This window comes from Antechinus flavipes, chromosome 1 (genome assembly GCF_016432865.1).
Source record: "Antechinus flavipes isolate AdamAnt ecotype Samford, QLD, Australia chromosome 1, AdamAnt_v2, whole genome shotgun sequence".
In the NCBI taxonomy this organism is placed as follows: Eukaryota; Metazoa; Chordata; class Mammalia; order Dasyuromorphia; family Dasyuridae; genus Antechinus; species Antechinus flavipes.
In genome coordinates this window covers 179,030,798-179,051,146 of record NC_067398.1, presented here as the reverse complement: position 1 = coordinate 179,051,146, position 20,349 = coordinate 179,030,798, and the positions used below count along the sequence as shown (strand labels likewise).

The window sequence follows — 20,349 nt, the reverse complement described above, 5'->3', positions numbered from 1 at the left end:
TTTACTACCCGAAGTCCCTAGACATTCTGCATCACTGACACTCACTGACTACAGGTGAGCTTCCAAAGTTAAGATGCATCAGAAGTGGCTTAGGATTACATGTTTAAGATTTTATTGTGGTAGATTTTGTATCATCACTATAAATCTACCAAGGTCAAGTTTATTTTCAGTTCTATCCTGAAGAAACTAGGGGCTCAAAAAGATCACTATGTATAAAAAAATTTTTTAATGTGTTTTTAATTCTTTTCTTACTTCACACTATGACAGAGCTTAAATCACATGGTTCTGTATTTTCATCTCTATCTATAATATCATATGTCAGCTGTCTATCTCAAAGAAATATTTTATGCATTAGCTAAAAAATTATTATCAAGCAATTTTCTCATATAAAGTACCATATAAATACTAGATGACTTCAATAATAGCTACATAGGCAGATGCTGTATTTTATTACCTAGATATATTCCTTTGGCAAAAATTAAGTAGATGTCATCCCCTGAAGTCAAAGCCTCCATATGCACTGTCCCAATGATGGGCACTTCTTGAAAGTGACTAAATTCATTGTCTGACCATCTGAATAAAAGGGAATTCAGTCCAGGGTCAGATGGAGCAACAGCTAGAAACATGGACCCTCCCCTGGGAAACAAGGTCATGCTCAGCACTCCATGAACGGGAAGTTTTTGATGCAGCACGAAGTTTCCACTAACCCATCTGAAGACCTGTAGGAGATGTTCAAAAACAAAGTCATCTTATACCAGGACCTTAGAGCTTTCAACAACCTAATAAATCACATAGAGATTCTCTGAGGGCTCCTTGTATTTCATCTGAAGCTCAAAAACAATTTCACAAGCTAGACTTTTTTTTTTCAAAAATGAGAGGAAATCAACTTCTTAGGCAGAGAGAAAAATGAGCCTCAGATGGGTACTGATGCCAAATTGCCTTCTTTTCCTGTTTGCTTAGTGGGCTATTTGGAACTAAACCAATTCTTAAAATTGTTAGACCTACAAAATCTTAGTGTTCACATCAACCTAATTATTATGTGAATTTATTTTTAAAAAGTTTTAAGATTTGAATTAAGGCATTGGAAAAAATCTTACTATGACTCATTTGTAATATAATATTATAGCCCATCATGGAGAAGAAAATAATATATAGGAAAATACCTAGTTCTCTCTGAGAAGGAGTCATCCACGCCCAAATCTAATCTCAATAACAGCAGTACATGTAGTCTTCAGGGGAATGAAGGCTGCCAGTGCTTGACTTCAGCATACTGACCCAGACTATTTAATTTCCTAGGCATTCAACCAAGCCATTTTTTGGGAAAACTGAATAAATTAATTTTATACAAGAAAATGAATATTTAATCAACCTGTAATCAATCAATGACTAAGTTCCATTTTCTTAGTTGCTAGTTAAGTATGACTTTATTTAAATCCTGAAATCTAAGCTATGGTACTAAAAAGAGATTTTTTTTCAAACATAGAAAAAAATCAAACCTGAGTCAATTCAGAATCATCCTTCTTCTGACTTGCAACAATCAAAAAATGTTGATTGGTTAAAGTAAAATGTTTTACTTGGCTACTTTCTGGAACTATAATCGTCTGTTCCTATAAAGGAGGAATAACAATACAATTAAAATTAAGAAAAAGAGAATTGAGTTATGAAAAACATAATCAATATTAGCCAATTTTTCTTGTAATACAATTTAGAGAACTGTGAATTCTAAGTTTACATTGGTTTCTTATAGATATTTGAAGGAATACATGAAAAGTATTATCCTGAAATGTAGATCAATGATTCTGTGATCCTTACTAAAAATGCTTAAACAGACCCATTTCTAAGGGAGGAAGTAGAAGACGGGAAGGTGGGATGACTGATGAGAGAATTCCCATGTTTTATCTAATGAACTCTCCCAATCACCTCAATGATTTCACAGAATTTGAGCCTTTGTCTAGGATCTGGTAAGCTCAACCCCTAAAGAATGTGGGCTTGCAGAAGAATGTGAGCACTGATAAATAGAAGTATGAATAGAATGATTTTACACATGTGTATATATATATATATATATATATATATATATAATACATACACAGATATTTGTCTCTAAGGTTAGCTATCTCTAGGACAAGCAGGAATTAAAAAGGGGGGAAGAAAATTATATGATAACTTTGTTATATATTTAAAAGGAATAGCAAATTGTGCATAATGAATTTTCAGTTTTGCATATAATCATCTTTTTCTACTCTATTATGTTACAAAATGTTTATTTCATTTCTTAACTACAGAACAAAATAATTTTTTTAAAAAAGGAAAGAAAATATCTTCTTAATGTTCACCAAGGCCTACTGTCTTTATTAAGATGATGCAGGAGGTTGGACCTTTATCAGAAGACCCATCCCTTCGAAATAGTTTTTTAGAAGTTCGACAATCACACTATCCAGATCTTTTTTCTCTTTTTTTCTCCTACCTTTTTCCTAAATTAGACTAGAATAGAGAAAGTTTATGTATTAGATAGGGGATTTCAATTTCTTAGGAAATATGATTACCAAATCAAGCCTTTTAGTCAGAAAAAATATATAATTTCCTGAGCAATTCAAGCACAAGAATAAAGCCAACTTTAAGAGTTTGAAGACTTAGCCTTTAAAAGAGTATGAGAGGTAGGTCCTGCATCCAGAAGAGCCAGAAAGGTTAAAGTCATATCATGAGGGTGTGAGAAGTTGGAAGCTTATCAACCTTAACTATTATAATGAGTAACTCAAACTATCTTGAAGGAGAAGAAAATTAATGTCTATGAGTTACAAAGGATGTTTCCCTTACGAGTCTGAGATGTCAGAGTAGTACCACAAGACCATAATGGGTCTCTGAGGAAATGGGGCGGGGTGGAGGCTCATAGAATATCAGGTTGTTCAACAACCCCAAAATCTGTTTACCTCCTGGGAGGCAACTAAAAGGGAAACTAAGAATTTTGGAGGGACTGTATAGGACCTATTAGGAAATCTAAGGATCCACCAAAAAAAAAAATCAATGTATTACTGCTATGACAAGGCCAAATTCAGTTCCTTCTAAAGGGAATAATTCTGAATGTTCTATTTTACACTTATTTATAGGCTATTGTGAGTCCTCTAAATAACTTTTGTGTTTCAGTATCCACCTGTGGACTCCTATGCAGTTTCTGAATCTTCTGGGGGTGAAATCAAGGCTGTCTTCTCTAACCATATGCACCTTAAATACGAGCACAGAAACTAGAGAAGTCTAGTCTTTGTAATACCCAGAATCTTAGTGAGTCTTGGGTGCTAAATTACTACTCTAAAAGAGGAAGTTTCTTTCCAATTAAAGTTAGAGCATATATGGTATGATACTTAAACAAAATTATAAAAATCTGATTTCTTAAGAAATGTTATATGCAAAATATTTATTTTCTTACCAGGAATAATTTGAATTCAGATGTGATGGTATATATGCTATTCTTAGAAGGTTTCTCTCCATCTTTTTCTCCATGAGTAATCACAACATAGGGAGAACCATTGATATAAAATGTCTCACAGCTTTTAGGGTTTTGTATATTAATATCCTAAGAAATAAACAATAAGAAAAATAGTGAGAAATAGACAAATACAATTAGCTAATTTATCTAAAACTAAAAGAACCAACATTTACCTCAACTAGAATGAAAATTCCTTGCCATCGGTAGAGAGAAGAAAATTGTTGGGAGGATATTCTTAACATTATACCATATATTGATTCTCCTAATTTAAAGAAACACCAGCTAGAGGCTGTATCAAAACTTTGAAAGACAGATAGTACACTGTTCATCCCCCCTGAAACACAGGAAAAAATATTTACATTAGAAGAATCTTTACATTTTAAAATATTCTCTAACTTTTGGATTTGGAAATCAATGAATGGCTGTATTTCTGAGATTATTATTAGTTCAGTTGTAAATTTTGCTCAGGCAAATTTTTTTTAATTAAAAGTATTCCTAGCAATTAATTTCAAATTCTAACATTGTAAAAAGTTGTCCTTTTAAGGAAATTATTTGCCAGGGATTTCTAATTCAACAGGTCCAAATACTAAACCAAAAAAACATGAAACACAAGTTTGAATAATAAAATCTTACATATTAATAGCCGTATATGAGCTGCATATGAAAAATTGATGAAAATATGCTAAATACTCTAAAATTGGCATCATCCAATTGTACACATAAGTAAGAAAAAAAGCTTTTAAATTATATGTATCAGTATAACATATGTGGAATTAATAAAAATAGTCAACCAATCTACATGTATGTATACATTCTCTGCCATAGGATATGCATTTGAATTTCATAATATAAATGCTTTCAAGATTTAACTTTATATACATATATGCACATTGTATGTGTGTATATTTAGTCATTTCATTTTTGTCAGATGAAGTGCCCTGAATATAGTAAGCAGTTAAAAGTTTGCTGAATTAAAAAAGAAGAAAATAAAAGAAAAAAATTAATGAGTAAAAGACCTCTTAAAAAGGTACATACCACTATGTGGCATGTCTTAGTTATTATCTCAGGAAATAAAGACTACCGTATATACTCGAGTATAAGCCGACCCGAGTATAAGCCGAGGCCCCTAATTTTAACGCAAAAATCTGGGAAAACTTATTATATCAGTAGGTTTAGGTAGCACACCGGTGCCCGCAGAGGAGGAGAGCAGGTGCCGGTATACGTATGTAGAGCAGTTGCCAGCATTAGTATACAGTCCGGTTACCGACTGTGATACTACAGGAACAGCCGCATCACCATAGCAACGGCTGGCCCTGTAGTATCACAGTCAGCACTCAGCAGGGGGGCATTCAAAGGGATATTTACACATGTTTTATCTAGTGACTCGAGTATAAGCCGAGGAGGGGATTTTCTGCCCAGAAAAACTCGGCTTATACTTGAGTATATACGGTATATTGTTCAACACTTAATAGCTCAATACTGTCACATATTTTAAATATATATTTAAAATAGTATCTAATTAACAGAGGTCCTCAAACTATGGCCCGAGGGCCAGATGCAGCAGCTGAGGACGTTTATCACCCTCATCCAGGGCTATGAAGTTTCTTTATTTAAAGGCCCACTAAAAAAGTTTTTGTTTTTACTATAGTCTGGCCCTCCAACAGTCTGAAGGACAGTAAACTGGCCCCCTATTTAAAAAGTTTGAGGACCCCTGATATTTTAATAGATATCTTAAGAGCCTTGTACTCTTTAACTGGCTCTCCTGATCAGAGTTTTCAGCTAAAACCCTCTATATCCAGAGAAATTTTGCAGTGTACAAAAGAAAACTACATATTGAATGTCAGTTAAAATTTTTCATATTTTTTAATTATTATATTTATTTTGCAATTAAAATAAATGTCCATCAGATTAACTTCTTTTCTGAAACAGAGTAAAATTTTCACATTAATGGCTCTCCACCTTTGGAGATGCCCATAGAAAAGATACTAATCATATCAATTAGGAGATAGTAAGCATAGACAATATAAATGTTGAAGCTAAACTTGATTTCATATTAGTTACTATGCTGACATTATGCCTACTTAATAAAGTAACCATACTCTTAAAAACATTTAATACTTTCCCTTTTTTAAAAAGAATTTACTTTGTGAAGTCCTCATCTTCATACAAAAAACAGATATTTTGAAAGTTTGCCATTGTATTTTCATACAACATTTAATAGTCTTACATAGACAAAAAGACAATATATCTGTGATTAAAGAAAGAGCTAATTCTTAAATTTAAAAGTCTTCACATAAAATAGAACTTACATTGGAATTTAGTGTATAAAATCAGCAAGATGTACCTCGTGTACAATCAATATTATCTTTTAAAATCTCTTGAAAACTACCCAAAATACAGTAGATCATCTTTTTTTTTTTTTAATAGCCTTTTATTTACAAGTTATATGTACGGGTAATTTTACAGCATTGACAATTGCCAAACCTTTTGTTCCAATTTTTTTCCCCTCCTTTCCCCCACCCCCTCCCCTAGATGGCAAGATGACCAGTAGATGTTAAATATATTAAAGTATAAATTAGATACACAATAAATATACATGATCAAACCATTATTTTGCTGTACAAAAAGAATCAGACTCTGAAATATTGTACAATTAGTCTGTGAAGAAAATCCAAAATGCAGGCAGGCCAAAATATAGGGATTGGGAATTCAATGTAATGGTTCTTAGTCATGTCCCAGAGCTCTTTCACTGGGCGTAGCTGGTTCAGTTCATTATTGCTCCATTGGAACTGATTTGGTTCATCTCATTGCTGAGGATGGCCAGGTCCATCAGAATTGGTCATCATATAGTATTGTTGTTGAACTATATAATGATCTACAGTAGACCAATTTTAAGCAATTGTAGTATAAAGATTTATATAGGGACATTAAATCCTTGTTTTAGAAACAAGTGAATACAAATTTTATTTTTAGAACACATAGAAAAGGGAAAAAAACAGGCCTGGTACTACTATTAAAAAAGGAAAAAATTAAAAGAGGTAAAAACTTGGCCTGAAAGATTGTTAATTAGAAGGAAATATTCTTCTGAAAGGGATTCACCCAGAAGTGTTAATTATTTTACATACAATCTTCCTGTTTCACCTAGTGATAACCAAGGGCACAAGAAGTTCAAAAGGAATATAGCAGGGGCTTTCTAGCTGACTAAGAAGGACTAGAAAATTTTTCCTCTCATTAACTTTCCCAGACCACACAGAATGAAAAGTTGTGGCTTAATGAAAAGGATATTTCTAGAATCATCCTGCATATGAAAATACTAACACTTAAAAAAACAGCAGACTCAGGTCCTATTTTTTATTCAACCAGGGCAAAATGTTCATAAAATGGATCAATAATCCTCTCTATCTCTGTGTTTTTTCCCTTCCTTGACTCTTCTGCCTTCCCTCTTTCTTTATATTTCTGCTTTTGTCTCTTTCAATCTCCGCCCCTATTTCCCTTACCTCCATGTATGTATAGTTGAATTCTCAAAAGCTAAGCGTTGGTGAAGCTATCATAATGCTTTCTAAAATAAAATGAGTCCTGGAAACCTAATAGAATATGAAAAGTAATGGAAGAACTCTTAAAGGAGAAATTATTTTGTATAACAAATTAAACATTCCAAGCTACCTTATTAATTGGTTTTTTCTCAACTTTCAACAAAATGACTAATAATTGAAATAAAAAGAAATTAATCGTAATTTGGGATCTTTGATCATAAGGAACTGAACTTACTCATGCCAAAGGCAGTTTCAGACACAGTCTCCCATTCCACACTCACAGTTAAATTAAGTCCATTACTTCGGGACACACTTAAGTAAACAGTCCTGTTGGTTTCTTCAACTGTGAAAGTTGTGGCTCTAAAAGTAACAAGTAAGATTTAAAAGGTGAGAAACAGCATCATTTTCATATTCAATTGATATTCAGCAATTATTCCATGAGCATGAAATAAATAATGAAGCATAATAGATGGCAAGTAAATTTTCTTTTCGTTATAGAATACATAATGCTAAGATGTTTCATGACATTAGGATAAGACTGAAAATAAATCACTGACTACATTTGTCTAAAACAAAGAAAATATATATTATTTGTGTAGTATGTCTCTCAACAATTACCGCACTGTCCTGCAGAGAGACGATGCATGATAATGTTTATTGAATTAGTGGACCTGAATTCTGTAAAATAATAATTTCAAGTTGAAAAATGTTAAAGACTAGTCTGAGTCAATGGACATGGCATAAAGAATCCTGAACTTGAAATCAAGAAACTAGACTTAAGTCTGAGTTTGTCACTGTCCAGCTATGGAACTTTGGGAATAACAAAGACTTGGTTTCGTCATAGAGATAATATGTCTTATATACATAACTACATTGTAGGAGGATGCATAATGGGTAGTTAGGTTGCCTGGGAAACAGTGAGATGAGTTCAAATCCCATCTCTTCTATATAATGACTACATAACCCTTTTGGCACAGAACATTTCAGGGCTACAGACAGCTTTCTAGGATTAAAAGCTATGTGGAAGGCAACAATTTGCATTGAGGGAGATAGTTTCCTTAATTCTGGAATTCCTTATGCCAATGAAATCACAGATTCAGCCTCTATGCCCATCCTTACAATAAGAATTAAATGAGATAATGCCTGAGAAAGCATTTTGTAAACTGCTAAATGCTATGTAAATATAAGATGAATGAAACAGTTTAATAACAAGAAATTAAGTGCAGAAAAACTCAGCAACTAATGGAAATGCTGAAAATATATTCAAGTTAAATAAATAGCTAAAATATTCACATTTAGCTAATTAGTCGCTTCAATCTTTTATTATATTTTCTTAGTATTGTAAAATACTAGCAATGTCATATTTTCAGTGGAAACATAAGAGTTATACTAATAATGCTAATACTGAATGTCTTCAGGTTACTGATACTCTGTGCCCACAGAGAAATTGGTATTCTACATTTTCTTCATACTTTCTAGTGAATATCAGAAGCTATAACCTTCATATTAATGAACTATACCTATTTTCAACTGCCCAAATACTGAAGAGACCCAATGGAGCTTGGTTCTGCAAAATAGTTATGAGAGTTTGAATAGGTGTCCCTAGTCTCGCTCCTCCAGTTGGGTTGAACAAAGTACAAACAAAATGTTCATCCATCTCTGGTTCTGCATCTAATATGGCAGAAATGTGGAGTGTCTGAAAATAAATTAGGAAGATGAAGTCATTAATATACAGCTCCAACACAGCACACATGGAGACAAGACATAAATTTTTGACAACAAAATAATCCAGTTCATGGTGTGTCTTATTATTTTTTCAGACTCTCAAAATGTGGTAGCATATTTATGTAGCTTATATTGTCAGAATTTCTCAGTTCTTCCATATATGTAAGTGACAACTAACATATCCGCTTTTTCTTGCTCTTAAAAGACCAGGTCAAAGTCCCAAACTGCAATTATCTCTTTATTACAGTCGTCACAATTTGACTTGTAATTTAGAGCGCTTCATGAAGCCAACTCTATTTCAACTTTATTTTTGAATACAGCTCATCATCATATCTAATTTTCAAATGGTTACCCTGGATTTTCAAAATGGAGATCAGAAGAACAAAAGTTCTGAAACATTCTACCTATATATTGTGGCCACTTGATGATGAATTATTTGACCATGACAACTCATGAAAAAAAAGGCATAAAGTAGCCTTATGTGGCTTTCTTTGCATTTCTGAAATAACAATGATAGATTAGTGGGAAAATAGAGCAGAGAATTACTGAAAATACATAGGTTCTCCTTGGGGAAGAAAATAAAGCTGATGACAGAGTTGTTTTCGTCAGATACCCAAAAGTAACAAGAAGCAACAGTGTGGGAAACTCTTCTTATTATTATCTTACATACAGTGCCCAAGATGAGCACAAGAAAAAGATCATCATGAATATAATGGCAGTTTATATGCCGACACTTGTTACACAAGGTGAAGTAGACACCTTCATTCAACAACATCTTCAAAATCAAGTCAATACATACAATCACTTGGTAACTTCCCAATCACATATATCCCTATATCCCAAAGTTGTTGTGAGGATAGACAGAGATAACTGTGGAGGGCTTAGCATGGTTCTTACTACAAAATCAATGCTATATTTATAAAGTGCTTTGTAAAATCTTAATGTTCTATACATGTTGGTTATTATTATTCAGTGCTTTCTATTGAGAATACTTTCTAAAGGAGAGTTGAAAGGTAGAATATATGGCATAGCATCATATATGTGCATCTGTGAATAAGTTATAGTACAATTTCAGTGAGAAAACATCACAATATATTTCATTCAAATTCTTCCCATTATTCTCCAAGCAGCTACTATTGTATACACATAAGATATTGACTCTGATAAATATTTTGAGACAAGTAATATTTCATCTAACTAGAATCTTGCCAAAAATGCATGGAAAACTAAAGCATCGTGGTAGGGGTAGGCAATTTGTTTTCATAATGATATGGTATATAAAATGATGCCTCTAAAAACAATTCTTGAACATGTAGAATATCTAGGTACAGTAGCATAAGTCTCTAAAACAAAAACATGACCTACTATATTATTTAACTCCCTCATTGGATAATTTATATTTATAAGTGGATAGAAACAGGAAAATATTGTAACAGATATAATAAATATAGTTTCTTTATTTAAATGTTGACAATTTATAACCTATCTTATTTCCAAAAAGACTTTAGGCAGTTAATAAAAATGGTATTTTATTCTTTACTATCTGCAACTATCCTACCTTAAATCGAACTCCTTCTTCCAAAACAACAAATCCTTTTGAAGGGGTCAGATCTTCAGATAGTTTTGAAGAATTTATTTCATTTACAATAAATTGAACAGTCACAGTTCCGAACAATCCTTGGGCAGGTTCTCGAACAATGTATAATACTGCAACACTTTCCTGGATATATAGGGCTGTTGGTTCTCTTAGGAAAAAATGTTCACTATTGTTAAATGACAGAACTCCAGGGCCATCATCATTGGCAAGTATAGTAATTAAAGCTGTCAAAATAAAAAACAAAAAACAAAAGAAAAACATGAAATCAATATGCGGTAGGCTGTAATTGCTGAGCACTTAGAAGCCATTCAGTGAATACTTGTTAAATTGAAATGAATACTTCTTTTCTAAATGGAGAGGATATAGAGGAGAAGTAGAGAAGAAAAAAAAAGGAAAGAGAAAGGAACAAAAAGAAAAAGAAAAGAAATAGAAGAGAATGAATAAATGAAAAAAGTATTAATTGCTTATCATGTACAAAGATGTGGGCTAAACACTGGGAATAAAAAATTTAAAAAGACTGAAAGGTCTAGCTTTCCTTAGGGTGCTGCAGCAAAGCAAATTATAATGTATCTTTTTTAGAATCATTTCCTCTCTTAAAATTGTTTGATTTCTGTTATTTGATTACAAGTTATTTGATTAGTTGTAAGGACTTAGAATCAAAGAGAGGAAAAAAGGGAAGGAGGGGAGATGAGAGAAGGAAAACAGTGGGGGGAAGCGAAAGGCAAGGGGGAAATAAAAGAGAAAAGCGTGCAATAATCTAGTATAAATCTAGTATAAACAATATGAAGAATACTTAAAGGGAGAACCTGAAAAGATTTCTTGGGAAATCTTCATATATAAGTCAGACTATCACCTACGTGGTCCTCCATAAGGGCCTAGGAGACCATATACCTTAGTCTAGCATCCCAGGTCAGAAGTAGAGATAACTTAGTCTAACTCCTTGTCTTGCAGATGGAGGGCACTTATCATCATGTGGTTACCTTAAGCTACAGAGTTTGAACGCAGCCAGATCCCAAATCCAGTGATCATTTCCATAGGCCATCAGACCTATGCTTTTCCCTTCCATTGATAAAGGATGTCAGAAAATAACAAAGAAACTCTCTAAAGAGAATAAAAATGTCATAATCCAAGGCAGCTAGGGAGCACAGTGGATAGAGCACCCTCCCTGAAGTCAGGAAGACCTGAGTTTAAATCTGGTCTCAGACACTTAACACTTCCTGGCTGTGTGACTTTAGGCAAGTCACTTAACCCCAAATGCCTCAGCAAAAAATAAAATAAAATAAAAATATCATAATCCACTATTAGGCCACCTAAGTGCCTAGTTTGCAGGCAAGAAAACTCCTGTTCCTGAGATCAAATCTTGCCTCAAACACTTACTAGTTGTGAGAACGTGGGCAAGTCACTTAACCCTGATTGCCTCAGTTTCCTCATTTGCAAAATGAGCCAGAGAAGGAAATGTCAATCCCTGTAGTATCTTGGCCAAGAAAACCCCAAATGGAATCACAAAGAGCTGGATAAGACTGAAAAACAACTACACAATCAAAACAATCCACTACTTTTTAAAGAATACTGATACTTTGCATTTATGTAGCATTTTAAAGTTTGTTAAGCCCTGAACAAATATTATCTTATTAGATACTCACAACCCTGGGAGAGAGGGGTTTATTATTATCATCCGATCTTTACAAGTGGGGAATTTGAATGACCTGCTCAGAGTTAAATACCTACTAATTGTCTGAAGCCAGATTTAAACTCTGATCTTTCTGATTCCAGGCCCAGTACTTTATCCACGATGCAACTAGAAGGTTACCCCCACATATTTTTATTTAAATATTAGCCATTTAACAATGACAAAGTGTCAATTCATGGTATAATTGTAGAATTTTAAGAAAGTTACAAAAACAAAAAGGGTCAGGAACTGTATGTATATGTATGTCTCTATATATACATATACATATACATGTGTGTATGTATGTTTTTCTTCTATATTTTACATGACACTCCCGTCTTCCTATCATATTTTTAAAACTTTTTGCCTATATTTTTCTCTGCATAATTTTCCTGAGAAATTTCATTCCAGTTTTGAAATAGCAGGTAGATTTCATGCAGCTCTTCAGGGGCCTTAAGAATCTTCATTTTAATACTAGAAGCAATAATACATGAAAAGCAAGCGATCATGTTGCTTAAAACTCCTTACATTTTTCGCTTTCTTTTCTAATTGAAGACTCTTTTCACATGAAATCATATGTATTTATAGGTGTATTATGGAAAAAAAGAGAAGACAACGACTTAAAGGAGCAGCAAGGAACACAAAGGCACTAAAGTACTGACTTTCCATAAAACTTCATTTGCACTTTTCTTTACCTACTTCTTACCTTCCTAGAAGTCAGCAAATAATATGGTTGTCAATTTTTGTTAACTCACAGTTATGCCATGAGGAATCATGATATTCTGCGTGTCTCAGGATGACAACATTATAGGAAATTTGGGAGTTTAAGATGTAAGTAGTTTTATATGAATTCAAGATGTGGGTAGTTTCGTGTGAATTCAAGGTGTGATATGTTTTAAAGTTACCTTAAGGGTCACATAAAGTTTTATTTATTTTGTAAATAACATATTAAGCATTCTATGTATGCTAAGTAAGAAATATCAAACAGAATTATGTACTTATAAATTTTCTATTTTTAATAACACAAGAGCCAAAATCTTATGTGCTATGGCATGCTTTTGGAGAAACATTAACATAGAACCCAGTCAACAGTAAACTAATGATTTTATTTGCTATTTATATTTATTATACTTGTCATATTTATTATGTGCTGAATTTTATTGCATCTTTGAACAGATGATGACTTGTTTCAATGGTAAGCATTATTCAGTCTTTGAAACAATTTTCCATAAAGATTACCAAAGTGTTAGATTGTATGATTAATTCTATTGTGGTTAAAAATGTCTTTCCTGTATCAAGCATTAACTGAAATAAAAATTAAATATTAGTTGCTACTCAATAGATTCCTAGAGAGGATAAAGTAAAATATATTGACTTAGCTATCTGTTTAAAATTGCATTGTACTTTCAACTCTATAATATAGCTAAGAAGATAATATTGAAGTGAGTGGCTAGTTGTTTTTCCCCCAGGCTAAGCACTTATCAATAGAAATTACATTAAAGAATATTCATTACCATCTACTTTTTCACTGAACCTTTTCCATCTGACTTAATGTGAATCACAAGGATAGTATTTTCACCTTTTGCTTGTTTGCTTGCTTTTTTTTTCTTTCTCATTTTTTTTCCTTTTTGATATTATCTTTCTTGTGCAGCATGATAAATGTGGAAATATGTTTAGCAGAATTACATGTTTAACCTATAATGGATTATTTGCTGTCCAGAGGAAGGGATGGGTGGAAGAGAGGGAGAAAAAATTGGAACTCAAGGTTTTGTAAGGGTGAATGTTGAAAACTATGTTTGCATGTATTTGGAAATAAAAAGCTATTATTAAAAAATATAAATATATATAATAAAGTAAAACAAAAAAAGAATGTACATTTTTCATTGTGATACAAAACTTAAGCATTTTTTTCCACTCTAAATGAGAGTGAAGCAGATCAAATCCTCTAGGATTGCTTAATCTTTTTCACCACTCCAGCCTACTTTGATGTAGATAATTTTAAAAGTTAAAGAAGAAATGAAGAGAAATTCTATGAGAAAATATGATTTCATTACCTGTTGTATTTTCCCCCAGCTTCAGTCCAGGAGAGGGATTAGTTAAAATCATCAAAAATTTTTCATCTCCTTCAGGTATTTCATCATCAAGAATTGTGATTTCAATGTTTTTATGCTTCTCTCCATCAGCAAAGTGAAGAATCTGGTCACAAAAATGTTGACAGTATTAAAATGAAAAAAAAATCAGTATTTGCTATACAATACTTATTTAGAAAAAAAAACAGTATGATGGCTTACAAAGATATCCTGAGGGTCACTTCATGATACGGCTCTTTGTGGCAAGGTTTTATGCTATACTTAATATCTGGTTCAGACCAAGTCTTCTTTTTAAGACACAGCATCCTACCACACTCTTACCTCCTATAATCCCCAAATAATTTCTTTGGTCAAATCCTGACTTAAATCCAAATGCAAATATATACTAATCCTGAATAAAGTCATTTAAATCCTCTTTGCTTCAGTTTCCTCATAAATAAAATGAGAAAAATAATAGTATCTACTTCGTAAGGTTGTTATATCAAATGAAGTAGTATTTATATAATGGTTAAAAACTTTAAAATGCCATATAAATGCTACTATCATTATTGTTAATGTTTTTAAACTGCACTTCAAAAACAGTATAATTGAGAAAAATATAACCAACTTTTGATAATGATAATACTTTACTGGGATTACTATCTCCTGTTACAAATTTTAATATCACTTGTTGGTTGAAACCATTTGTATTACATGTTTCTTACAAGTCCACATGAAAATATTGCACTAAAATTATCTATTGAAAAAATAGAATCCTTATACTTTTTCTTTTTTTCTCTGATTCAGCACCTACTCAGTGCAATTCACAGTATAAAAATGATAAATAGGATGTTATGTCTGACTTCATGCAATTTACAATTCACCAGTGCCTATAAAATGTGTACCTTAGTACAGACTTCAAAATAAATTATGAATTATTTTGATTCCTACCATTGGAGTAAAGTTATAATCCACCCCTAGTTGTGCTTCCAAATTCTGTGCATACACAAACAAGGACACATGGCCAAGTGACCCTCCACCTCGGTGTGCCACCAGTGTTAAACTTCCTTGTGATTCTTGTACTTCAAACCTCAAACAAAAATAAGAAATAATCCACTTTCAAGTATGCTGTTGGTGGTAACGTTGCAAAGCTAATTTTATAAAATCACATATATTCACAAAACAAATTCATGTAACTAATTCAGTTAGTTATAGGAACTACCTGGTATTGTGCCATTCGATCTTTCCTCTGGCTCCATCATTAGCATCAATTATAATCTGTGCTGTTAAGCCTTCTGAATCTAAAAAGCAAAACAGATATCAGTAATAGTGAGGATGGTGATGATCATAATATTTATTATTTTGTTCAATCATTTAAATAGTGTCCAACTCTTTGTGACCTTATTTGTGATTTTCTTGGTAAAGATGATAGAGTGTTTTGCCATTTCCTTTTGCAGCTAATTTTATAGAAGGAACTGAGACAAACAGGATTAAAGTGATTTGTCCAGGGTCATACAACTGGTACATATCTGAAGCCACATTTGAACTCAGAGAGAGGAGTCTTTCTAACTCCTGGTCCAGCATTCTATCTGGTGCACCTAACTACCCTAGGGATAACAACAATAACATGTTTATATTATTTTTTCCAAAGGCATACAAAGCATTTACATGTATCTCATTTAATCTTTACATCACTCCTGTCAGGTAGAAGCTATTATTACTCCCATTTTACTTATCAAGAAATTTATAATGGTTAAAAATCACACTTTCATTCATAAATGGATAGAAATCCAAGGATTGGGAAATATGGCTATCCAGAATAATTCATTCCCCAAAGATTTCTAATTGCTAAGATTTCATTGTAATTTATGTTATTGCCAGTAAAGGGGAAGAGGATTGGGAGGAAGAATGAGAGTAATTCAGGTGGTATGGTATGGAAAAAAGGCTCCTGGAGTTGGAGTACTGCAAGTGTAAATATTGGTTGCAGAACCAGGGACGTGACCAAGGTCATATCACTTCACTTTTCTGAGCCTCAATTTTTTTATCTGCTAAATGGAGAGGGTAATATCTCTTTATACTGCCTTATAATTTTGTTGTAGAAAGTACTCTGTGAATGTTAAAATATTGTTCTTAACGACTTAAAGAATTTAAACTTTAAGAATTTCCCTAAATGTCCTAGAAACTGCATAGCACTCTGACATAGATAATATTTTCTAGGCTGCAACTTTAGTGACCATCCCGTGATTATCTTTTTGGGTTAATGAAGTCAAGTCCAATTACAAACTAGTTCTTTCAGCTGAGTATGAGTATGAAATCCAATGAAAATAGCTATTAGCTAGAATTAGCAATAATAATTCAGAATGAAATATACATAATTGGTATAAATAATTGGGTGGAATGGGATCGATCCTTTATATGAGAAATGATACCTGTCCATTTGTTAAAAAAAAAAAAGTACTAGTTCTCTAAAGCTATTAACCTACAATTAGTTGAAAATAATTTATTTACAAATAAGTACTGAAGACTCCCAGAAATTGTACCTTAGATAAAGAATAAGTTATATTTCTTTTCTAGATGCCTATTTCACCTGTGTATCCTGTTCCTTTCTTTCCAGCCCTAACCTCTCTTGGCCTATCATATCTTTCAACCAAAAATAAAAGAGACTCCAGTTAGTATCACTTTTACATTTACACTTATATTTTTAGTAGTAACATTCTCTTCCTAACCCTTTGGAAGAGTTGAATTTCAAGGGACGCTTGTTAGCTAGGCTGACAACAATAACATGTCCTTCCTGTTTCTAAATATTTATATTTTGCTATATTTCTTATATATTCTAAACAGAGCTTAATCTTTATAAATATGTATATAGCTTTACCTTTCAGTCTGTAATAAATTAATTGAATGAGTTCTAAAGGCATGCAGAGGAAAGATAAGGGAGAAAAGTTAAAAAAAAAAAGAAGAAACAGAGATTATAATAAGATTACCATTTAACAAAAAAAGATAATGAATCATAATCATTTGCTACTTAAGGGCTAAAAAGAAAACGAACTAATTTAAACAAATAATAAGACATCAAGTAACATATACAAATTAAAGCACTGATTACTTTTTGAGAAAAACAAATTTAGATAGGTAGATAGACAAATATGAAAATAACACATAAAATAATTATGATAGATCAAGAACCTTATAAAATTTAAATGTTTACTTTATTATCTACTATTCAAAAATCACAAAATAAAGAGAAATCTAAATTATTAAAGCCTAAAGTAATTATTTTTGTTTGTTCTTGACATCATATGAAACATTAGAATAAAATCATTGATCAACACAAAATAAATTAATTTGTATAATGCTAATTGAAGAGAAAGAAAATTATACCTAGTCTAGGAGGAAACGAAGTCAAAGGAGCCATGATAAGTTCAACTGATGTTAAATTGACCAGAAAGTATTCTTCTAGTTCAGGCATGTCATCCTGAAAAAGCATACACATTAGTCTTTTCATTATCCTCTCGAAGTAGTTTTGCCTGTCATAGGCTATTTTATAAATTGTCTTGTTGATGTTCATATTAAATGGTCTTAAGGGAAATCTAAAGTTACAAGCATGAGATGGAAAAGACATTTGCCTTATTCTTATGTCCAAAAGTATTCATAGTAATCCTAGTTGATAGATGCCAATCAAGCCAAATATAGTATTATTATCAAGACTCTCTCTAAGAAAGATGTTCATAAAAAAATTTTAATGGGGATGAAAGACTGAAAAGTCCCAGCATTCTTTAGAATAATAGATATTTATATCTACTATGAACAAGTATCGTGCTAAATATCCACCATATATTTTTGATGGAAACAAGTTTTAGTCCACATACAAGGGAAATAAGAGAGATAAAGTCAGGTCCAGCAAAAATCAGACAAGTGGACTAAAAATTAAAATTATACTTCTCCTTTTGCTTGATTTTTATACAATTTTATTCTATCATTTATTAATGGCCTGGTATTAGTAGAGCACAGTGTTATGCTGGACATGTAGACAAAAATTAATATACCAATAGGTAAAAACCTAAAAAAATGAATAATCTCTATTTCTTGCCACTGCTATAGACCAAAGTTAAAAAAAAAGTAGTTCCTTTACCTCCTTTACCAATTGTTTATTATCACAATATTTTTAGGTTTTAATCAGTAACATGGGAAACAAAAAGAAGTAGAAACAATTCAGAGGGATAGAGTAATGAAGGTAGATGCATTTTCCCAAAAAATGGGCCTCTGGAAGCAAAAGAAGATGCTTAGACTCAAACTGAAAAGGTCCTTAGTTCTAAGAGACATGAAAGACAATTTACAAACTTTACAAAATAACATTTCACATGTGGAAAAAGAACACCAAAATGTTATATCTTATGGTGACCAAATACATGACAATAGCGCCATATGAAGTTAAATGTTAGCTTAACAAAAAAATTATCAGTGACTTCAAGTATCTGATCTTTTTTCATTTGTTTGTAATTTTGTGCACTGAATATCCCAAATATAATATCAATAATATGTCAATTTAAACTTTACAAAGAATGTTATATGTTAATTATTTAATTAATGTAATATTTAATTTGATAATATAATTATGATCTATTAAATACAAGGGTGAAACAGCCTATAATTATGAAAACAGATAATTTTCAGGTCATTTTTTTCCACAAATAAACTTAATATCAGATTAGACTCCTCAGGGCTGAAATTCCTTTTTACTTGGAAAGAATTAAAAAACCAACTTAAGATGGCCCATGTAGAGCAATATGTCACATAGACCAAATACTACATTTGGTTAATAAGCTTCTAACAATACTCTTTCTACCCTAACCATACACTTTTTAATCTAATTTATAAAGTTTTCTAATAAATCCTTGGGACATAAAATGATGTTCCTCAAGATCTAGATAGGCCATGTCTTTCTAAAAGCCATTGCCTCCTTCTTGGGGGTAAATTTAGTAAAATTTAATAGAACTAAACAAATAACTAGACAAAGAAATCTAAGCAACAATTTTAAAAAGTCTTTGGATTTGATATCAGCACTGACAGTACAAGTTTGAAATCTTACATAAAAGCAAAAAATGATCTAAGAAAATACAGAAAGAGTAGGCATGGAGGAGAGGGAAGTTTCAGTGTATATCCAATTATAATCTAAGAGAACAAATATAGCCAGATGTCTCTTGCCAACAATATAGATAGAATATTCCATGAACTTCAGCATTCTTATGTTGCTTATTAAGACATAGCATTATCATAAAGAATTTTACCTCCAGGATAGTAATATTGATGGCAGCTGATGTTTCCCCTTCCCTTAATATTAAGGAACCAACTACTGGAATAAAATCAACTCCAGGTTCTGCTAAATTTCCATCTGTCTGATTCTTTAGACTAAGCATCCCAGGAACTGTAGCATAGGTGACATTTATAATGCCTAGTTACATTGGTGGAGAAAAGAAATTTGCATTATTTAAGATTTTAAATTACTATCATATAATCTTTTTTGCCTAGTAGATAGACAACTATAACCTTTCAATCTGAACTTTAATTTGGACAATCTATTTCTCTGGAAGTTCCCCAACACCAATGAAATCACAGGCCTAGATTAAAAAAAATAAATAAATAACCTAACACAGTTACTTGTACATAGAAGGCATTTAATTGAACTTATTCATAGAACCATCACTCTAGTTGGAAGTGATTTCAGAAATTATTAATCTTACATTCTCCTGATTTTCTTTCTGCCTTTCTAAATGTCTCCTCCTTTGTCCCTTTGGTTCTTCTTTCCTCTAGGTTTGAACAGAGCAATACCTCTCCCCTCAAACCTCTTTCCTTACCCTACTTTATTCATCTATTTTTTACACCTTCTTTCTTGGTGATCTCATGCACTTGTCCAGTGCATGATTATAAAATCTTCCTGATTTCTTTCCCAAATTCACAATTATCCTCTCTAAATACCTAGTGGAAATCTCCAGAAGGATTTCCTATCAAGACCACAAGAACAGCCTCTCTGAAATAACTCACTATCTTCCCTCCATGCTCCTGACTTCTCTCCTTACCAATTTTTATCTTTCCCTGGTGTCTCCAAATACTATGTTCTTCCTAGAAGAGATTATTTGGCCATTCTCTGGCGCATGATTCTTTGAAAGGAAATTTCAGTGCTGCCTCTAATATTTCTTTCTTGATGAAAATGATTTCTCTCTCACTGGATTTCTTCAGTCCTAGTGTATGATTTTACTGGTGCAGAGAATTCC

General features: G+C 32.2%; 1 protein-coding gene across 1 annotated transcript in view; it reads right to left on the bottom strand.

Annotated features, from left to right (window-relative positions):
• ADGRV1 (adhesion G protein-coupled receptor V1) overlaps positions 1-20,349 on the bottom strand; it is a 671,454-nt gene that overhangs the window by 517,390 nt on the left and 133,715 nt on the right. Inside the window, exons 38-49 of the mRNA XM_051971448.1 lie at positions 19,366-19,529; positions 17,459-17,552; positions 15,300-15,378; positions 15,029-15,167; positions 14,063-14,204; positions 10,301-10,563; positions 8,538-8,713; positions 7,253-7,377; positions 3,658-3,818; positions 3,425-3,571; positions 1,497-1,607; positions 455-719 (exon numbers count right to left, since the gene is read on the bottom strand). Coding sequence (XP_051827408.1) covers positions 455-719; positions 1,497-1,607; positions 3,425-3,571; positions 3,658-3,818; positions 7,253-7,377; positions 8,538-8,713; positions 10,301-10,563; positions 14,063-14,204; positions 15,029-15,167; positions 15,300-15,378; positions 17,459-17,552; positions 19,366-19,529 — 1,866 coding nt within the window. The remainder of the gene's footprint in view (positions 1-454; positions 720-1,496; positions 1,608-3,424; positions 3,572-3,657; positions 3,819-7,252; positions 7,378-8,537; positions 8,714-10,300; positions 10,564-14,062; positions 14,205-15,028; positions 15,168-15,299; positions 15,379-17,458; positions 17,553-19,365; positions 19,530-20,349) is intronic.